The sequence below is a fragment of the Rhinopithecus bieti genome, unplaced genomic scaffold (assembly GCF_001698545.2).
Source record: "Rhinopithecus bieti isolate Rb0 unplaced genomic scaffold, ASM169854v2 scaffold_74202, whole genome shotgun sequence".
NCBI lineage: Eukaryota > Metazoa > Chordata > Mammalia > Primates > Cercopithecidae > Rhinopithecus > Rhinopithecus bieti.
The window spans coordinates 224,775-247,027 of NW_016827513.1; the positions used below are offsets into that span (position 1 = coordinate 224,775).

Genomic DNA, 22,253 nt, shown 5'->3' on the forward strand with positions numbered 1-22,253 from the left:
AAATAAAAAAATAAAATAAAATAAAATATAAAATAAAATAAAATAAAATAAAATAAATAAAATAAAATAAAAAATAAATTGGCCAGGCGTGGTGGCACATGCCTGTAATCCCATCACTTTGGGAGGCCGAGGTAGGCAGATCACATGAGGCTGGGAGTTCTAGACAAGCCCGGCCTACATGGCAAAACCCCGTCTCTACCAAAAATACAAAAATTAGCCAGGCATGGTGGTGCACGTCTGTAATCACAGCTACTCAGGAGGCTGAGGCACAAGAATCACCTGAACCAGGGAGGCGGAGGTTGCAGTGAGCTGAGATCATGCCATGGCAGTGCATGTCTGTAATCCCAGCTACTCGGGAAGCTGAGGCAGGAGAATCGCCTGAACCAGGGAGGCAGAGGTTGCAGTGAGCTGAGATCTTGCCACTGCACTCCAGCCTGGGCGACAGAGAGAGACACTGTCTCAAAAAAAGAAAAAATAATAATAAAATAAAAATAAAACAGAACACCAGAGAGAAATCAAAGAAGTCTACTTTTTTAAAAGGGGGGCAGTGACCAAGCGCCGTGGCTCATACCTGTAATCCCAGCACTTTGGGAGCCAAGGCGGGCAGATCACCTGAGGTGGAGAGTTTGAGACCAGCCTGGCCAACATGGAGAAACTCAGTCTCTACTAAAAGTACAAACATTAGCTGCGTGTGGTGGCGGGTGCCTGTTATCCCAGCTACTCGGGGGGCTGAGGCAGGAGAATCGCTTGAACCCAGGAGGCGGAGGTTGCGGTGAGCTGAGATCGTGCCACTGCACTCCAGCCTGGGCAACAAGAGTGAAACTGTCTTAGAAAAAAAAAAAGAAAAGAAAAGAAAAGGTGGGGCAGGGGAATTACTGTAAAGGATGTAAAGGAGGAGACCAAACCTAATGTATCAACTATGTCTGAGTTCACAATAAAATAAAACAAAACATTTAGATATAAAGGATATTTTAGGAGCAATTGGGGAGTATCGATTTTTATATACATTAGCTATTTTTCAGTCAATGTTAAATTTCTTGAGTGTCATAATGGTATAGTGGTTACATAAAAGAATGTCCTTGTTCTTAGATATGTGACGATATATTTAGGGCTCAGTCATCATGATGACTGAAATTTATTTTCTAAAGGATCAGTGGCCAGGCGCGGTGGCTCATGCCTGTTATTCCAGCACCTGGGAGGCCTAGGCGGGCGGATCATGAGGTCGGGAGATCGAGACCGTCCTGGCTAACATGGTGAAAACCTGTCTCTACTGAAAATAAAAAAAATTAGCTGGGCATGGTGGCAGGCGCCTGTAGTCCCAGCTACTACCGTGAACCCAGGAGGCGGAGCTTGCAGTGAGCCGAGATCGTGTCACTGCACTCCAGCCTGGGCGACAGAGTGAGACTCCATCTCAAAAAGACAAAAAAAAAAAAAAAAAAAAAAAAAGAAAACACACATGAGAGAGAGGAGATAAAACAAATATAACAAAATATGAACACTTGGTGAAATTAGATAAAAAGAAATGGATGTTCACTGTACTATGTTTATAGCTTTCTGTAGCTTTAAAAACTTTCAAAAGTAGAAGTCAGAAAAAACATAATTTATGCATGGCTAATATGCTACAGTTGATTTTATTTAGATGAATGTGCTAAGTACTAATAAATTATTTAGTACTTTTTCAAAAGCCCACCATGAAATTCTTTCCCATCAAAGCTAACCAAGCTAAAAGGTGAACTGTCACTTCCAGCAAGTGCCAGCAACATTTTGTCTTCCTCCCCAACATGAGTCAAGAATCATGTTTGATCTACCTGTGAAATTAACAAACCAGCAAAACACCTATATCATTCAGCCACCTTATCAAAAAAAATTTAACATTGGAAAATCTGTAATCTTCTGGTTTTAAAATAATTTATTTCATAGGTCTGTTTTAATTTCATGTCTCACAGCATACATTATTTAACCAAGAGGTGTTGGACAGAGATTGTAAAAAGGGAGGAAACATTTAGGATAAGAAACCGGCTCAATTCCATTAGAATTTGATCCTATCTTGTAAAGTCTTGCTAGGATAAATTTCTATCATACTTCTTTTGTGCTTACAAAAAACATTAACTTCTGAATTTCCAATGTTGTAAATAAAACATTTTACAATTAAGTATGCATTCAATTAACACACAAGGCAACCAAATAAATTCTGCCATCAACATTAGCATAATGTGTATTTCCTGTCACTGCACTAACATTAAACAACTTCAAACCACAAAACATTGTGACTAACATTAAAAGGCAAGCTGTAAGATACTCAAAGCTTATAAAGGACAAATTGCACATGGTTAAGATGGGACACCATTCGACAAGGGCTGGTGTTGTGCATATGGCTGCTTTTTTTTATAAGAAGGCCACCGGCAAACAGGGCAACAATGTCGGCCCCCAGCCAACCACATCACAATGCAATTCTGATGAAACACATGACCACAAGGCAACCCCATTAGCAAACATCCATTTTCAAAATTCTCTAGGCAAACAACACATTCAGTACAGTGCAGCATATCAGCAGGCCAAGTTAACCAATCAGGTTCCATATCTTCATTAGCATTATATGATCCATATGACCTCCCCTTCCTTTCATATGGGCTGGTCTGACAATATTTATTGGCACATGAACAAGCCTCAGCATCACAGTGACTTGTTCTTCCTGGAGAATTGTGAAGTACGCTTTGCTTATCTTCAAATACTTCCTTCTCACTGCTCAAAGTGTCTGTGTTCTCACTTTCTGAGTCATTTTCAGTATCTTGAGACCCCTCTGACACTTCCTCTTCAGACTGGACTCCAAGACATTTAAATCGCCACATTGGTAAGTTTTTAATATAATCAGTTGGTATCAGAGGGTGAAGCCAAAGGTCAGGAAAAGCTAAGCGCTCTAAGAATAAGTCAGGGTCTTCGTCCCAATCAGATTCTACAGGAAAGTTCTGAAAAGAAGCAATCGGGTGGAAGAGGTAGCTGGTGTACCAGTCCCACAGACTTGATAGCCATTCTAAGTTATTGGCATTGACTTCATCATTGTTGTTGTTGCGCCTTCTCTTCTTCTCAAAGTAATCAATTAGTAAACCATGTCCAAGGTATGTACTGAGAAACAGGGCTGGGTGTGAAGAGTAAAACATCCAGTCTGCCCTTACCCATGAAGCCAGTGTGGTTGTATTGGAATATCTCAACAATTTTAAGCTATATTCATAAAAGCTATCTAAGTAAGGTAGCTGTAAAAAGCCCAACACAGGTAGCCAGGAAATAATTAATAGAGAATTATATGTCCCTAAAGTGCTTATGAGAACCACAAATCGCTTGATGGTAGCTCCTTGTGTAATAAATAAGTCCATCCAAGCCATAAGATTAACTAGAACCAAGCTCAAAACAAACAGATCATTTACCTCAGGTTGTAATGAGCGCAAAAATGAATCCATGGCCTGAAGGGATATAAATTCGCCTGTGTGGTTTCCATATCTGTAAATTCCTTCAGGAGTTCTAAGTATGTATGACGGCATATTATATATGCCAATATCTGTCATATAACTCTTGTTGTCCCAATTTTCTACATTAACAAAAATAAACTCAACTCTTCCAGTAAACTTTATACTTAGTGCAGAGAAGAAAGCTGGGGGCTGGTCAAGGTTTGCAAATAGGTATATTTTTAACCAATACTGATCACTTTTATTCCATTCTTCTTTCAAATGTTCAGCATTATAAATGGTTTTGATCCGAGAAGCTGCATGAGCAGTTATCCATTTAAAAATGTGCTCTACTTCAATCTTGCGTCCACTGTATTCCTTAAGCATGACTTTCCCTTTTGAAGTACTTGTTTGTGGAACAGACATAATGAGTGTGGATCGGACCCAGCCTCTTCTCCTGCAATATCTATAAGAGAGGAAACTGTAAGTAAGCAGCTAGGCTGTAATGCAATCAATTTATCTTCCCTGATAAATTTCTTTAGCACCTGTTCCCAAAACCAAATAATCTCCAAATAATCAAAAAGTAGTACCACTACTTGGCAGCTGTGAAAAGCAAGCTCTGTTTTCTAGTTTGTTTTGTATTTCTATGTTTCTTCTTTTTTTTTTTAATAAAGTGTATCTTGAAAAGCCTGATTCAAAGGAATCAGCAATTACTTCAGCATCTCTTATGTACCTACAACTGCGTTATGTGCTAAGATCCAGAAGATAAGAATAATTCATGCTCAGAAGGAATTTAAAATCCTATTAAGGAGACAAAAGAGAGATAAAACTTTATATATTCTGTTGCTAAATAATGCAAAAGAAGTTCAAAGTTTGGGATGGTGCAGATTTCATGAATGGTTCAGGAATTGAACTAGGTCTTGAAGGATGGTTAGAATCCAGATGGGTGGAGAAAAGAGAAGAAAACAGATTATCCTAAGGCTGAGTCATTGGTTTGGTACAAGCTCCTTGAGGGTAGCAGTCATGCTGACTCATTTAATTAACAACTACCACAATGCCTGACTGCTACAAAGTAATCTGAACAAAAGCCAACCAAGAAAAGAGCAACTGCAAGCCCCATATATGTTTGTATTCTCTTATTTCTTCAATGAAGATCATGAAGAGGAGTGAGGAAACAAAAACAGGAAGTATTTAGATTAAGAGGTTCACTTCAAGAATGATCCCCATTTTACAGCAGAGTATATTCAGAAGAATTTAACTAAAATTCAATCATTCGTTTACTAGATTTATCTAGTAGGGTCAGGACTGTCTTCCTTTTGGAAACCTGTCTATTGACAGGTTCTTGCTAGGAGACTTGTGACATCCATCTCCCCTTAGAAAACTAGGTAATGAGAGAAAAGAAATATTAAAAAATGAAAGCAGGCTGGGCGCAGTGGCTCACACCTGTAATCCCAGCACTTTGGGAGGCCAAGGTCAGGAGATTGAGACTATCCTGGCCAACATGGTGAAACCCCATCTCTACTGAAAATACAAAAATTAGCTGGCATGGCAACGCGCGCCTGTAATCCCAGCTACTTGGGAGGCTGAGGCAGAAGAACTGCTTGAACCTGGGAGGCAGAGGTTGCAGCGAGCTGCGATCACGCCACTGGCACACTCCAGCCTGGGCGACAGAGCAAGACTTTGTCTCAAAAAAAAAAAAAAAAAAAGAAAATGAAAACAGCTGTTGTATCCCAGTAAAGAGATTGTAAGTGAAAATATTTTCCTTTTGTTTTTTATTTTTAAATTTTTAGTTATTTTATTTAAGAGACAGGGTCTTTCCCTGTCACCTAGGCTGGAGTGCACTGATGCAATCACAGTTCATTGTAGTCTTGAACTCCTGGGCTCAAGCAATTCTCCTGACTCAGCCTCCTTGAGTAGCTAGGACCATATATGCACGCCACCATCCCAGGCTAAGTTTTAAAATAATTTTTTGTAGAGATGGGCCTCATTATGTTGCCCAGGCTGCCTTTTGTTTTTAGTTTTAGCTCGTTTTAGTTTCTTTTTTCATGTACCACACAGAAGAGTTAATCTTTCGTTTTTAGAAAGTACTTTTTTTTCCCAAAACCTACCATGTGAAATTTTTAAGTAAAATTTACCTCAATAAAATTGTAAAAAAAGACAATCTACCACATGGATACGTTTTATTTGTTACAGATTTGTATATGCATAGTAATAAATATCTGACTTCTCATTTTGCTACTCAGAATATTGATGTAAAACTCATAGATATTATGCTTTACTTAGCATGGATTATATTTTATTAAATAAGCATATTACACATGATATAATGAGATGAAGAGAGAAGAGTCTTGACGTAGGTAGCATATAGCTTTATAATGATAATATGACTAATTTTATCTCAGGGATTTTGTGATATAGTTTAAGATAAATGATGACAAGATGCTATGTTTTAAGACAAGGTTAGTGATGATTCTGGAAAACTGTCTAGGTGACTCAAAATCACAGACCGTGACTCTTAGCTTCTTGTTGAGTTGATTCACTTCCTTAATAAGACAGATTCCATTAATATCATTACTGTTTTAACTGAAATGGTCTGAAAAGTATATATTCCTACAAAATAAATATCTTCTACTCAATGCAAAATAATAATTCATTGACTGACATGAATTCTATTTTTACCCTATCCCAAAAAAGTTACAAGTCAAATGCATATGGACAATTGTCTTATTTATATCTTAAATATCTTCAAGTATCTTTAACGTTTTCATTGCACATGATATTTGTGATGACACATTTCAACTCTTGGCCATCCATTTTATCTTCCTACTGTGGCCTCTGATTTGTGTCATAAATTAAATGACAGTCTTTCTGACAGAAAACTTACTTTGTAAAATGAACAAGTTCTAAGTGCAGACATTTCTTCATATAAGAAAACAAACATATTATGTGCTTTCTTTTCAGTTCAGAGCTAAGTAAGAATTTTATCGTTCCAGATAGAATAATGTTGTATTACCTTACATCAATATAAAAACTTTTATTGCCAATTCAAATTTATTTTTTACAATCTGAATAAATTCAATGACAATACCATGAAAATATCCTCTAGTTTTTAAACTAAACCTTTTGAGTTCTCTTAGAGACCTTTTAAGATCTCTTAGAGAATTTTAAGACTAAAAATGATAGGAAACATGGCTTGTGAGTTTTGGTCTTCCAGTTGCTGATGTGGCATGCTATATTTAAAAAGAGCTAGGCTCGGTGACTTACACCTGTAATCCCAGCACTTTGGGAGGCCAGGGCAGGTGGATCACTTGAGGCCAGCAGTTTGAGACCAGTCTGGTCAACATGGTGAAACCCTGTCTCTACTATACAAAAACTAGCTGGGCATGGTGGCGTGCACCTGTAATCCCAGCTATTTGGGAGGCTGAGACATGAGAATCGCCTGAACCCAGTAGGCTGAGGTTGCAGTGAGCTGAGATCGTGCCGCTGCAGTCCAGCCTGGGCAATACAGTGAGACTCCATCTCAAAAAAAAGAACCCAACAAAAAAAAAAAAAAAAAAAAAAAAAAAAAAGAAAAAAAAAGAAAGAAAGAAAGAAAAAGAAACCTTAAGATTTCTGTTTATGTATGCTGTTTTTTCAGACAAGGTCAGTGGCCTCCTTGGCTTTCCTGGCTCTCTCTGCAATCCCTTCTCTTCTCCTTCCCCATTTTTTCCACAGGCCACCATCCCTGACACTCTTGCCATAAGGCTTCCTGTTTACCACTCACCTCCTGCAATTCCCATGTCCTCTATCTTCTCTTTACCAACCCCCATCTCCCCAACCCTACCCACACACATCATTACCACCTCATCTCCTATTTTCTCAAAAAAATTACAGAGTATGAACCTCATAGGAAAAGCTCTCTGAAATCGATCTGTTGGTTAGGGAATGAGAAGAAATAGAGCCAGGCAAGGCCACTCCTTTTGGGTATATGGGGAAAGAAATTAAAGTTGCTACAACTAGACAGCGTCAGAAGCTGCTCTGAAGTGGTAGTCCTGAATGTTCTTAAGGGAGCTGCTCTGGTTTGGTTACGGTTTGTCTGTCCCCACCAAACCTCATGTTGACATTTTCTTCCCAGTGTGGCAGTGTTGAGAGGTGGGGCCTAGTGGGAGGTGTCTGGGTCATGGAGGCGGATCCCTCATGAATACTTAGTGCTGCTCTCAAGTTAGTGAGTGCTAGCTCTGGCAAGACTGAATTGCAGTGGGTTGACATAAAGCCACATGCCCTTCACATGTGGTCACTTCCCCTTTGACCTTCTCTACCATGTTCTGGCAGCACAGAAGCCTCATTAGAAGCTGAGCAGATGCTGGCACCATGCTTCTTATACAGCCTGCAGAACAGTGAGCTAAATAAATCTATTTTCTTTATAAATTACTCAGCCTCAGGTTTTTTTTTTTTTTTTTTTTTTTTTTTTTTTTTGAGACAGAGTCTCGCTCTTGTCACCCAGGCTTGGAGTGCAGTGGTGCAATCTCAGCTCCCTGCAACCTGCACCTCCTGAGTTCAAGCGATTCTCTTGCCTCAGCCTCCCGAGTAGCTGGGACTACAGGCACCCACAACCAAGCCCGGCTAATTTTTGTATTTTTAGTAGAGATGAGGTTTCACCATGTTGGCCAGGCTGGTCTTGAACTCCTCACCTCCGGTGATCCACCCGCCTTGGTCTCCCAAAGTGCTGGGATTACAGGCATGAGCCACCACTCAGCCTCAGATATTCTTATACAGCAACACAAAACAGACTAAGGCAAGAGCTAAACAGGTAAGGAAAGTATAGCTCTACAGTGGGACCAGCATATTGAAGTTAGCTGCCCAGAGGCCACCCCAGAGAAGGGACTACAGTCAAAGAATGCAGCACAGACTTTTGGTATTTTTAAAACTCCAAAATCAAGATGATGACTCAATTACTCAAAATATGTGATTAAAACACTTCCTGAATAACACTATTCTCTGCCCACTTATACCCTGCATTGAAATTCTGAACATTCTTTTCTGTATCTCTAAATTTTGTTCTTCTCTATCTCCATAGTCATCAAAAGAAGAAAAAAATGACCCTGACTAAGCATAGCTTCTATGGCAAGAACAGTTCTTATTCCAGTTGGAGGACTTTCCAAATGAGGAGTCATGGACACATTATTGGAACTAGTACAAGTCACTGTGCAACAAAATCATTTTCTGATGAAGTTGAGTAGAAGTACTTTTTTTAAAGAACAAAAACTATAGCTACAATCAACAAAAAAGCAAAAAGTTACTCAAAAAAAAAAATTGCTTCAATTGTAGATAAGAGCTAGGATTATTTGAAGATGAAGGATTTAGAGAAAACCATCTGGAGCTAGGTTATATGTATCTCTTCACCATTTCTCAGCTAATACAGAATCAGAGCTTTTTAAAAGAAGAGCTAAACAAATTTGCACTAAAATCCACTAGACTGAATTATGACACTTCTGATGCACTCTGATTTATAAGATTATGATCTGTCTGCCCCCACCTAATCATTCTTTCAGTTTTTCATATTTAACAGATTATTTTACTTTGTGTTTTGAATTCTTTATTATCTAATAACATTAGACTTTAATTAATGTATTCAACTTTATATAGTTTTAAAATGTGTTTTTATTTGATGCTATCTAATATATTTATAAACTATAATGTTTGAAATATATTATTTAGTTCCATTGAGTTTTTAAAAATACATTAAGTATTTTAAAAGAAGATAGTGATATGAATACTGACTTTTGACATAAATTTAAAAATCTAAATATCAGCATTATCATTTGTTCTAGTATTGTAAAAATCAGTGAGGGAGACAAAGACCTTTCACTTAGACTCTATTTGGAAATGATGGAATCAGATCAAATCCTAAGTCTTTGGTAAATGATGGATGGAGATCAGAATGATTTCCTTTTCAAAAGAGCATTAAGACTTAAGCTATCTTGGACATTTCAACAAAAAGTCAATGGGATGTGATTAAGATTCTGTGGTTACCAGCCTGGCAACACAGCAAGACCCCATCTCTAAAAAAAAAATAAAAATTAGCCAGGTGTGGTGATGCATGCATATAGTCCCAGCTACTTGGGATGCTAAGGTGGGAAGATCACTTGAACCACTCCATCAGTTGGAGGTTGCAGTGAGCTATGATCACACCACTGCACTCCAGCCTGAGTCACAGAGCCAAATCCTGTCTCAAGAAAAGAAAAGAAAAAAAGACTCTGTGGTGAAGATGAGCATGAGAGCTTTGCAGGTAGATGAGGAGACTAAATGTGAGTTAAGAGATGCAGGAACTTCCCTCCTATTCCCAACTCTTAGGGGAACTCTACCATCGATCTCACCTTGTATTACTAGCAGGCAAAACAGGGGTTCTAAGCAGAAGAGAAGTAAATGTAAGGCTAAGGAAAGGAGGTATAGTCATGGTTTAGGAGAGTTTTCTACAACCAATGGGTTGCCCATTACGGCTAACACATATAAAGGATGTAAGTCAGGCATATCTACCTACGTTAGAAACTAGCTAATATTGTGGGGTTTTTGACATATATATATATGCCTCCTCGTCCACACAAAACAAAAACATGCTGTACATGCTAATCTTTCATTAAATATTCACCAAATGGAAAATTAAATGAATGAATGAGTCTAAGTTATAACTTGTTAGCATGAGAAACGGAAAAAAAAAGGCATTTCAAAGAAGAAATAATGGAATAATAAAACAAGAAATAATGTGACAGACTGAATACTGGAAATGATGACAAAAAAACAAAACATAAACAAAAACACCTCTGAGGATTCTTATTTGAGAAAATGGGGGGAAAACCAGCGAAGGACAGAAAAAAAGAAAGGTAGAAGGATACATGGATGATTAAAGAAAAAGAGAATGAATCTGATTTCAGATACTAGGTTTCAGGGAAAAGAAAATATCTAGGGATACTTGCAGAGCCAATGGAAATAAGCAAAGAAATGCAAACTAGAGGTCAGAATGATAGAAGAAGATTTAGATCAGCACAGAGATATCACCTAAAGCCATGAAAAAACACAGAAGAGCCAAAGAAAGGGACAGGGAGAGAGAGGGAGATAGAAAAGACAGAGACAGACCTTAGAGTAAAAGTAATTAACTGCCAGTTTATTAAAAACTATTAATCAAGCACCTGTGTAACTAAGAGTGTGCTACACATTATAATAAGCTTTCAGTTCAAGCAGGCTTCTAGTATCATTGTCCTTTTCAAACAAGAAAGATGCTGGTCAGGACTCAAATTCTAAGAATTGCCTAATCAACTTACCTGGGATCACTGGAACAGTTAAATGTGCCTGTACGTATTCCAAATCTTGACACCTTTCTAACCATTTTCTCCCAGTGAATTTTGCCCACCAAGGGACTTCTGTCATTTGCTATGACCTATTCCCAAAAAAAGAGAAAAAGGAACTTGAATTACCTAAAATGGAGTCAAACCAACCATTTATATCAACAATATAATTTCACTTAAAAAAAAGATATTCTGTTCCCAGTTATTGTTTACTGTATCATCACATTATCATTACAATTGTTATAGAAGGAGCAACTATCCAATAGGAAAAAAGACTTAAAACACTGAAAAGTAAATTAAACTCTCCCACACTCTGTGGCAGTTACAAAGAGAGTTAGGGAGTCAAAACTGTATTAAAAAGCTAGCCATGTTCTCCACAACGTGGCCTCTTCTCTCTAATTAAGTTACACAGAAAGAAAATGGCCCTTGGAATAATTTCTCTTTGATCTGAAAAGAAAATTTTAAACAATAATCCAAATAAAGCTTACTAAAAATTATCACATGTAGGTTCAACAAGTTCAAATTTCACTGTTTAAAAAGTATAATTATGGAGCCAAGAGTCAAACACATGTTTTCTATTAAAGGATGTTTTGACTAAACCAATAAATACTACTACTTCTAAGCTTTTTGCTTAACAATCATGAATGGCTCTAACATACAAAAATAATTACCATAATGAATTTTACATTATTGAACTTGTACTTCAAATTTGCAAGAGCTTTCAAACACAATTAGGATTAGGAAAAGAAAAAGAATCTTAAGAAAAGAAAAGGAGGCCAGGTGTGGTGGCTCACGCCTGTAATCCCATGTTGGGAGGCCGAGGCAGGTGCATCACTTGAGTCCAGGAGTTCAAGACCAGCCTGGCCAACATGGCAAAACCCCGTCTCTACTAGAAATACAAAAATTAGCCAGGCGTGGTGGCAGGCACCTGTAGTCCCAGCTGCTCAGAAGGCTGAGGCATGAGAATCACTTGAACCTGCAAAGTGGAGGTTGCAGTGAGTAGAGATTGTGCCACTGCAATCCAGCCTGGGTGACAGAGCAAGACCTTCAAAATATGTTAAGACTTCTCTTATAAATGTCAGCCTTTCTAATCATTAATACCTTTCTCTTTATCTCCTAATCTTCCTGCCTTTAATGAAGGCAGAATTTCAATGCAGATACCAGTAAAAACGAAAAAACATTAAAAACAAGACCATAAAAAATAACTAAATGGGAAGTTAAAGGAAAGCCAAAAATGTCTAAAGTCATCATGAAACCATCTGTTTAAGTCCAGGGTATATAGGCCAATTTTATTTTCATAAATGTTATATTACTGATACTATACAATTCAAAATTACAACATAATACTCTGGGGACCTCTAATCTTTCTGGGAGGAAGGACCATTTTCACACTCACAAAGCCTCCAGGAAGTGAAGTTGCAGGTAGGTGAGTAAAATGAGTGCTGACAGTCAACTCCTTGGGAGATACAAGAGGTGGTGCAGCCACCTCATCTGTGGTCTCTCTGCTAGAACGTCTAACAAATGTCAGAGGGCAGCAGAAGAGACAGCACATGGTGATGACAAGTGACTTGAAGTGCCAAATAACCCGTGACATTCCACTACCATCCTCATACTTACCAAGACACACATGCATACATAACACCTTATCACATAAGTCTGAGGCTTAATGAATACATATACACAATTTAGGGCATTAGGCAAATGGTTTTGATATTACTTTTTTTTTTTTTTAAGGGACAGGGTGTCACTCTGTTCCCCAGGCTGAAGTGCAGTCACTCAATCATGGCTCATTGCAGCCTCAAATACCTGGCCTCAAGTGATCCTCCTGCCTTGGCCTCCCAAGTGTTGGAATTCTAGGCATGAACCTCTGCACCCAACCATGGTTTTGATATACTTTTTAATGAAAATAAGTGGTCTTATTGAGGCAGATACAATTTATTCAAATACTCAGACAGTTGAAGTAACCAGGAAGAAGGCAATCTGGGGGACATGGACTTAATAGGTGAAAGCTCTTTTGAAGGATGCTTACACCAGTTACCCTACCCAGTAAGTCCCTAGCTTTTACATTTTTCTCTGGCCCCAAAGTACTTTATAAGTTTTACCTAGGAGGCCGGACGCGGTGGCTCACGCCTTTAATCCCAGCACTTTTGGAGGCCGAGGTGGGTGGATCATTTGAGGTCAGGAGTTCAAGACCAGCCTGGCCAACATAGCAAAACCCCACCTCTATTGAAAAAACAAAATTAGCCAGGCGTGGTGGCGCACACCTGTAATCCCAGCTACTTGGGAGGTTGAGGCAGGAGAATCACTTGAACCTGGGAAGCAGAGGTTGCAGTGAGCCGAGATTGTGCCACTGTACTCCAGCCTGGGTAACAGAGCAAGACTCCATCTCAAAAAAANAAGTTTTACCTAGGAGGCCGGACGCGGTGGCTCACGCCTTTAATCCCAGCACTTTTGGAGGCCGAGGTGGGTGGATCATTTGAGGTCAGGAGTTCAAGACCAGCCTGGCCAACATAGCAAAACCCCACCTCTATTGAAAAAACAAAAATTAGCCAGGCGTGGTGGCGCACACCTGTAATCCCAGCTACTTGGGAGGTTGAGGCAGGAGAATCACTTGAACCTGGGAAGCAGAGGTTGCAGTGAGCCGAGATTGTGCCACTGTACTCCAGCCTGGGTAACAGAGCAAGACTCCATCTCAAAAAAAAAAAAAAAAAAAAAAAAAAAAAAAAAAGAAAGAAAAAAAGGTTGTACCTAGAAAATCAGGAAGATCAAACAAAGCAGACTACTGCTGCCTCTTTTCTTTTTTTTTATTTTTATTGCTACCACTCAAGAGTCAATCTGGTAGTTCTTTTGGTCAACTAATCAAAGATACGTTTAATTTATTTTTCAGATTCCTTAGGAAGATTAAGAAGTATGTGTGCAAGCATACTACCATACTCTTTACTGTTTGCCCTCTTTCAAAAATAACTCACTTTTCAGGCATTATCCCATTTCTTGATCAAGGTTGCAAATAACTCAAACAGTTCAGGTCTGTGTGCAGAATGACACTGCTCCAAGGAGTTTAGAGGTTGCCTCGCCAGTGTAAATATTTAGTTCCTAAGTCTGGAGGCAGCTTTCAGTGAAGACCCTGTTCACTGCACAGGTATCTTTGAGACATGTGATAAGAGCTCCAAAGTTAGGAAAAGAAGGAGGAATGAGAGGGGTTCTTCCCAGGTATGGCCTGGTTCCAGCAGGGATAGCAGAAGTGAGTGAAAAGAGTTGGGAACATACTTGTACCTGGGGCAGGTACAAGACAATGTTCAATGCCAGGGCCTTATTTATTCAGCAACCTGTTCTAGCATTTGTTTTTGAAGAGTTTAAGGATCCCTGACTGAGCTACACAAAAATGAAAAATCTTGTAGGCATTGCATGAAAGCATTTTATATTACTTTACAGCTATATTTATGCAATTAAAAATTTGTCCAATGTCCTATATAGTTATATAATTCAACTGAAGGTTTAGCATAAATTAAATCTGGTGGAGTTTAAATTAACCAACCACTATAAAAATGCGAATATTTTCACAAAATAACTAATCTAGCTGAGTCACAGAGCACAAAAAATATTCTCAGCCTAATATATATATATGCCTTATATATTATGTATTTTATATATATATACACACACACACACACAAACACACACACTATGTCATACCAGTAAGAGTCCCCAATTTATAGCTCATATCCTAGAAGTATGCATGATGATTCTGAGTAGCATTCATATGGCTGGTCTCATTAAAAGGAGAGACATTTTCCTCAGCAGCTCAGGAAGGAACACTGTATGTGGGGAACATTTTCAAAGACTAGAAGTACAGCTTGAGTTCCAGGTCTGGAACAGACCTGGCAACACAGGCTAGAAGTGAAACAATCTTTCCATTCCCTTTCCCAGGATATCTGCCTCTGGCATCCCCACACTTGCTCACCACTGTGGTCCCTGCAGCTAATATAGTGCCCAGCTCATATGGGTGCTCAATAACTATTTATGTCAAACTGAACAATTTCAGCTTCTTACAGTTTAATAACTCATTCTTCTAGTTCTGATTACACAGAGTCTCTAAAGGAAAGACTCTTAAGCTTCTGAGTTCTGTTATAATCAACGTCCCTTCCCCAGCAACCTGTACCAAGATGTTTTCTGGACAAACAGTGGCATAAATAGTACTCTGCTAAGCAACTGCATATTAATGTTCTTGACCTCAGTCAGACATAAAGATGTCTAATTCAGTGCATTTTAAAGTGCCTATTATTTAGAGGTGAGGTTTATCACTGATCAAACCATGTGGCATACCCCTTTTAATATTGTTAATCTCCATATAATAACATCCAGGTTTAGTTAAGTAACATAACTCCCTGGAACAATAAGAGCATTGTGCTATGATATTTTCTGCATTCTCAGTATTTCATTATAATAGGGAGTCTCTACTTTCAAAATCATAAGGCAATCCAGTATATACATGCAAACTATATAAAATCATTAAGAGTAAGGACAAGTGATTGACAAAAACAAAACAGTGGTCTTTTAATTTTTTGTATTCTTTATGAATTTATAAAATTTTTTTTACCACTACAAAATATAAGATAAAGTGGCTTGCTATGTGTTTCACCTCCATAGTAGCGTCAAGAAAGAAATACGTAATTTAGAATCTCCTCGAACAAAACTATTGTCTAGGAGCAAAGATAAACAAGTTTAAAATCAGCTATTAACTCTTGTAAGCCAAACAGGAAATATATTGATGTAATACTTCAGTAAATATTGACCCAAAGCTTTATTTTAAATCATACGATGCTTCTCACTGCTACAATTCCAGTGACTTTAAATTCTGTATGATGTAACACAGCCAGTAGGCAACAAATATGTCCTTCTTTGAACTATGACAAAAGTCAAAACAGAGAAATAGAAATGTTAAGAGGAGGATAAATCCATAAAACCCATAAATTATGCTAACTTCTCCACCTCAGAAGCCTATCTAATGTGCCATCTGCCTCTCTGACTAAGGGTCTTTTGAAAGAAAAGTAACCATCTTCTATTTGTAATGCTATGAAGACTGGGGCCAAAGAATCCACAAAACTGTTAAATGAATAGCTAATGAAAGATATGAGCTTGGGTTAGGAACAAAGGAGAAAAACAACGTTAGAAATAACTTAGAAAAAAGAGCACTTGGTTCTTCATGTATATCACAGTGTGTCATTGGTAAAGATGTCATACGTATGTTGCTACCTTGAAAACTAAAATTAATTCTGTTCACGTTACAGAGACTATATTGTAAAATGGACCTGGAAAAGCTTGAAAATGTGAAGAGGATTGAACTGGCTGGCATCTGTGCATCTTCATCTATGAAAACACTCCTCATAGACTTAAAACAAATGACAGAGAACAAATTAGTCAGCTTCTTCTAAAATACAGTGGTCTCCCCTTATCCTCAGTTTCACTTTCTGCAGTCAACTGCAGTCTGAAAATGCTACATACAATTAGATATTCGGAGAGAGAGACACCACATTTACATAAATGTTATTTCAGTATATTGTTATAATTGTTCTATTTTTATCATTAGTTGTTGTTGTTACTGTGCCTAACTTACACATTAAACTTTATCACAGGTATGTATGTATAGGAAAAAACATAGATTATATAGGATTTGGTACTATCCATGGTTTCAGGCATCCACTGGGGGTCTTGGAACGTATCCCCCTCAGATAAGGAGGGACTACTGTAAACAGAAAATAACAACAATTCAAATTGTTAAAAACTGAATTCTTGAAAGTTATCCTTTACAATAGATTAATATATATGATCTGAGCTGAAAGAATGGCAAGCAATGGAGACATTTCTCTTCTGTTTCTAGTAGATATTTTCAATTTTAAGCATAGTTTAAAAAAAAATACAACCCTCTTTTAAGGGCTTAAACCAAGGTGGCTGTGCTGATTGGCTTAGCTGGCTAGTTCACAGTGCCACGGACAAGGTTTCAATCTCATTCTTCTCAGTTGTCCAGACAGAGATTGTTCTTTCAGACTCAGGCCAGCCATTTGACAGATGTAAGCCACTGGCCTCAAGGAACACAAGCCAGACAGTGGTGGTCAGTGCAAACCTTGAGCATCATTGGAAAAATTAAGTAGGTGTCCTACTGCATCATTTCCATATACAGAAAACCATAGAAATACATTCTATTTTTTAAGAGTTGTTTTTCAGCTATTAATACCTATGAGGTTTAAAAATATTTTCAGAGAAAAAAAATTTAGCAACTAGAATTTACAATGCTACCATTTACTATCATTATTTGTTCTTTACTTCATTTGCCACCTTACCAGAGAACTCCTTGCCACTCTCCTCTCCTTAATCTGCTCATTTTTATTCTTAGTACTTTCCACTAACTGATGTTATATTAAATATTTATTTGGTGTCTGCCTCTCCCAACTAGAATGTGAGCTACCTGACAGAGCAAGGACTTAGCTTGGTATGTGTTTCTGGTTTATCTTTAGGGCCCAGAACAGGGCCTGACACACCCACAACTGCTAAATAAACTTTTGATGAATGCTGTCACATATTTACTACAGGAGCTTAATTCATGAATATCTTTAACAGGACATCAAAAACAGTAGATCATTTATAAGCCAAGAATATACTGCTAACTACTGAACCAGAATGTATTTGTTGTCTATAGGCAGCAGCCTATATAGCAAAAGAACTCAAGATTTTTGACATGGCCCTTCCAAGTTTCAAGGGTGTGCAACATCCTCACCATTTATTTCCATGGGATCAGTCAATGTGGATGACAAACATTTAGACACTGAACGCAGGGCAGTGGGACTGGCTATTCAACTCATCCTCAGTAATAAAATCTAAAATTATCAAAACCAGTGTCTTTCTCAATCAGACTATTAGAAATAAGTACCAGAGAAAAGAAATGGAATAACAATATACTTATAAATTAAAGCTTTAAAAAAGCTACAGCTTATTTTTCAACTTCATTAACACAGAAATAAATTAAAATTTAAACAGATAATGTATGGACTACACCTATACCCTCGCATTCTCTCCCATTGCTGAACTTAAAATTACTGAATTAGATTATCTGGAAGGTAAAAGGACAAATGCAATAGGAAGGTTACAATAAAGAAAGGCCATGAATAAACAATGTCATCTCTGGAAGAATTCCCAAACCTCAACCCTTTAGCACAGAGGACTACTGTTTCATCCTTTTTAGATGTATATGTATTTATTTGAGGTCATGTACAACAGAAAAATATACCTATTCACAATCATACTGCTAGTCAGTGACAGTACCAGACCTGCAACTAAGGTCTCTGAACTCAAAGCTTTTCCTACCATATTTGCAGTCTTTACTCTCAGAAAGAAACATGAAGAAACTATTTTAATTTTCATGCCCTGAATCAAACTTTGCCTACTCCAGGGTGAAATGACAAGAGTACTGGACAAGAAATCAGAAGATCTGGGTTTCACCCTGGTTCAATATTACCAACTACTTCCATGACCTTGGGCAAGCTACTTCACCTCTCAGAGTCTCAGAAAAGGTTAGTCTGATACAATTTCCAAGCTTCAGCCATTCACAGACTACATTAATAATTTTAGCCACATTCATGCTGTTAATTTACTTGATATGTCACTTTAAGTGAATGTACAGTTTTAAAATGTAAATAACTTTAGTCCTTCCTAAGCAAAATTTATGAAATTTACATGTTAATATAATTTTTCTAATTTAAATTAAAATATGTAAACGATAATGCGTGCCCACTCGCCATAAATTACATCTTGGAAAGTATAAAATATTTTTAAGGTCCTTCATAGCTCTAAAATTCTAATATGCTAAGTAAGTCTCACAGTTTTGCTATCATAAAAACGAGGGTTAAAAAATTATAATCTCATCATCATGAGTTATGTAATGAGCACCCCCACCATTTTCCACAACAGCTTCTCTATAGTCACAAATTGGCTATTTCCCTAATAAATGATTCCTTTACTTTTACTTTAGGGTTCTTACTTACATACAAAATTATTCAGGCCACTGAATTAAAACTGGAGGTAACAAAACTGAGAGAAACAGTGCAAATCACTAAATAAAAGGGATATATATGTGTATTTCTCAATTCAACAAAGGTCCAATAATTAAAATAGATTTGCTTCTGGGGATTCTAAACAAAAGTTGACCCCATCCCCCACTTTCTCTTTCCCACTAGTCAATTTTCATTTTCCTCAGTCTCCAAAACCTTTTTAAGAAGATACTAGAACCTCCCTAAGAGAACTGAGTTATGTGTGAGAAACAAGACACAAGTACACGGAAGTGTCACTGGCTGGTACATACTATTTTAGTAAAAATAATTTTTTTAGGGTTCTCAAAATATCAAATTATCACTGCTTTTCATACCTGAACCAGCCAGATGCCATCTTTTGTGTCTTCCACAAGCTCATAGAAGTGCATTTCACCACTGAAATTGGTACTAGAAACCGATTCGGATGCTTCTTCTTCCTTGAGAGCAGAATAGAGCTCACCCTCCATCAAGTCACCTAAAGAAAGGAAAAGAGTAACACCAATAAGGTTGCAAGAATCCTAGATTCCCAATTTCAGTAATTCCATTTTTTACACTGTTAAGAATCACATGATATTGTACTTTCATTGTATTCTATAGACAAGAGCTACTAGTAGAACCTGGATATACCCACTTAGGTGTCATGCATTCAGTAAGTATATAGTAAGAACTTCCTACGTGTCAGGCAAAAGTGAACAAAATAGACAAAAATCTATCTCTTATAGAATAGGGCTTATATTTTAGTGGGGTTATCACATAATTATTAGGAAATTACCAAATTTGTACCACTCCAAAAAAGCACCACTTTATTAATTATGTAGTTTTACGTATGACACATACAGGCTTCATATACATTTTTAAACAGTATGGCTCATATGCTTACTTAAAAGATGTAGAATTGGGTTCACAGAATTTGCCATCAGCCCTGCTTAAAAGAGCAACAGGGTTTGTATGACTTGGAGGTTAGAACTTTACCCGTTAGAACAAACTTCACATTCATATACAAATTTACAGTGTAAATTTAGAGCTTGTATCATTAAACAAAAAGGAAAGGAAAACACTAAAGTCAAATTATTTTAACTTTTGCCTTAAATATTAAACAGTGAGAAACCAAGCACTGCACCATGATAGCAGCAAAACCATTCACAATAAACAATTAAATTTTTAAACAGCTATACCATGACTTTTCTGCCATAAAATGTGTGATTTGTGTCATACTGGGCTGTGCGTCTTAAAGTTTTATATGTGGACTCCTAATACATTCAATGTGCCAAGTACTTTTAGTCCCGAAAGAAGGCAATAATAAATAACTGTCAAAAGAAAAAAAAATGTGTGATCAAATTATTTTCCATAAAAAAATGATGGCTTTAGTAATTAAGACACTTCTCATCTCTAAACCAAGAGAGTTTATTTAGTAGTGATCTGTTACCCTAATTACTCCACTTCTTCCCCCTATGGCAGAAATAAGAATCACCATAAACCAGTCAGCAAACAAGGGGCAAGAATAATTCACGATTTTATATTTTCTCTAAAGAAATATTTATCACTTTTGCAGAGTGGGTTCCTCTCCTCTATCCTAACAGTGAGATATGAGTTTTATAACCCACAACCTACAAATATCCAAGTGTTAAACTGCTAGCGAGTTCATATTCTTGTCTATCATGCTACATGTCTATAGCCTACTAAAGAAGGAAAAGATTTGTCTTGTAAAAGACAGCTGACAGAAATACTTGAAACAACAAAAAAAGATAACCATCAGTTTCAGCTGCTCCCTACAGCAAGGCAGAAAGCCTTTCTCAAATTACATTCCACTTTCAGGAAGTATATCCAAACAAAGATATACTTTGTCCAGCAGTGAAAAAAAGTAATCATATTTCTCACCCAATCCTACCAAAACCCACAATTACTAAAAACACATTATTTAAGACATTGAATATTCTCTCAGCACTATTTCACTTATATTTCTCAACCCATTAAACAATGCAAGGGTGCCTGTGACACAGAAGACAAAAACTTTTTTTTTACATCCAAGATGCAAATTAAAATAATCCTAACAGAAATATAATATAAACTCGAACATGGCAAGCATTTATACAAAATGCTTGTCTTACTCAGACTTACTCTCCTTCTCAGACTTAAAGTCGGTGTACACTGTCTATATTCAAACTCATGATTTAACATTCAAATCCTAGGCCCAAGTGCCTCTGATAGTAAGTATTCCAAAGATGTGTCCCCACTCTGGGTACCTTATTATTACTATCGTGACAAATACTACTATTGATAGACAACGTTTTGGAGTTTTCTTACGTTTTATGAACTTCAACTGACAAATAATGCTTTCCAGTTTGTAACTAGTTCATATTCCTGAATTTTGAGAAAATCACTCAACTTAGTAAACAATGCTAAGAAGCCACACTTTAAACTGTCATTTTACGATAACCTTAAACGGATACACCAACACCCCTCCAAGTAATTTCAGCCTCCTCCTCAAAGCTGGGATCCGCATACTTGATTGTAGAAAGCTTGGACGAAGAAACCTGGGCAGCTTTAACTCTTCCAGGGAAGGCCTCACTCTGGGGGAACAGCCAGGTACCAGGAGGTACAGGTCGTCCCCTCTCCCAGGTGGAGGCGACCCTAGGGGAAGCTCGATACTTGCCTGACTTTTCCACCAGCTCCCGGACATCCTTCTTCTCAGGCAGCCCTGAGTAGCCCAACCCTCGGCACTCCAAAATGGTCTTCAGCTTCTTGAAGCTCAGGGCCACCGGATCCACCAGCTGGGTGGCAAAGATGCCAGTTTCATACCATACAATGGCCTCAAAAAACCTGGCCAGGACGAACAGGACCAGGAAATAAAGGAGCAAGAAAAAAAGCTTCAGCCACATCTTCGCTGGCGTCTCCTCTCTTTCCAGAGAGCTCGGAATACGGGAGAGAGAAGGGTCGAGGGCGTAGGCCGCGGCTCGGTGGCAGCTTGGGCGAGGGCCCCGTGTCCACGCGCGGGCCACCCGGCGCCGTCACTGGCCGGCCATCCACGACGGGGAGGAAGGTGACGGGATCTGCGCGGGTGTGAGGTGGCGACGAGGGACGCAGAGGCGCAGAGCCTCGCGCCGGGCCTCCCAGTCAAGAGGCGACAAAAATAAATGAGAAAAACTCAAAACTGCCATCCATTAAGCACCGGAAGGCGAGGGGCGCGGGGAGAGCTCGCGGGGAAGAACAAAACGAGGGACGCTTCCCTCTGCGGGGGACACTGACCCAGGTGGCGGGGTCGGCCCTCCGGTGCCGCGATCTCAAGGGGGAGGGGGAGGGACCAAAAAATAACTCAGATTCGCCCAGGAGGCGGGGATCCGGGCTGCAGGCCCCGGCCCGAGGGGCCGTGGGGGCCGGACTCCCGCGGCCGCGGGTCAGGAGGGCGCGGC

At 38.4% G+C, this 22,253-nt stretch overlaps 1 protein-coding gene and 1 long non-coding RNA gene across 2 annotated transcripts; one reads left to right on the plus strand and one right to left on the minus strand.

Moving 5' to 3' along the window:
• Positions 1-1,889: 1,889 nt before the first annotated feature.
• RNF103 (ring finger protein 103) lies at positions 1,890-22,253 on the minus strand. Its single transcript, XM_017863822.1, has 4 exons — positions 21,497-22,253; positions 19,179-19,318; positions 10,739-10,854; positions 1,890-3,906 (listed from the first exon to the last, which is right to left on the minus strand). The coding sequence occupies exons 1-4, from the start codon at positions 21,720-21,722 to the stop codon at positions 2,331-2,333; spliced, it is 2,058 nt and encodes a 685-aa protein (XP_017719311.1). The 5' UTR covers positions 21,723-22,253; the 3' UTR covers positions 1,890-2,330.
• On the plus strand, positions 3,838-16,362 carry LOC108523298 (uncharacterized). The gene is made up of 3 exons (XR_001883783.1): positions 3,838-3,923; positions 8,497-8,650; positions 16,051-16,362. It is a non-coding gene; the product is annotated as an uncharacterized LOC108523298 (long non-coding RNA).

Coding starts and splice junctions, on each gene's coding strand:
- RNF103 (XM_017863822.1), bottom strand. CDS start 21,722: ATGTGGCTGAAGCTTTTTTTCTTGCTCCTTTATTTCCTGGTCCTGTTC. Junction 10,855..19,178: donor ATGGCATCTGGCTGGTTCAG/GTATGAAAAGCA, acceptor TTTTGGGAATAG/GTCATAGCAAATGACAGAAG. Junction 3,907..10,738: donor AACTGTTCCAGTGATCCCAG/GTAAGTTGATTA, acceptor CCTCTCTTATAG/ATATTGCAGGAGAAGAGGCT.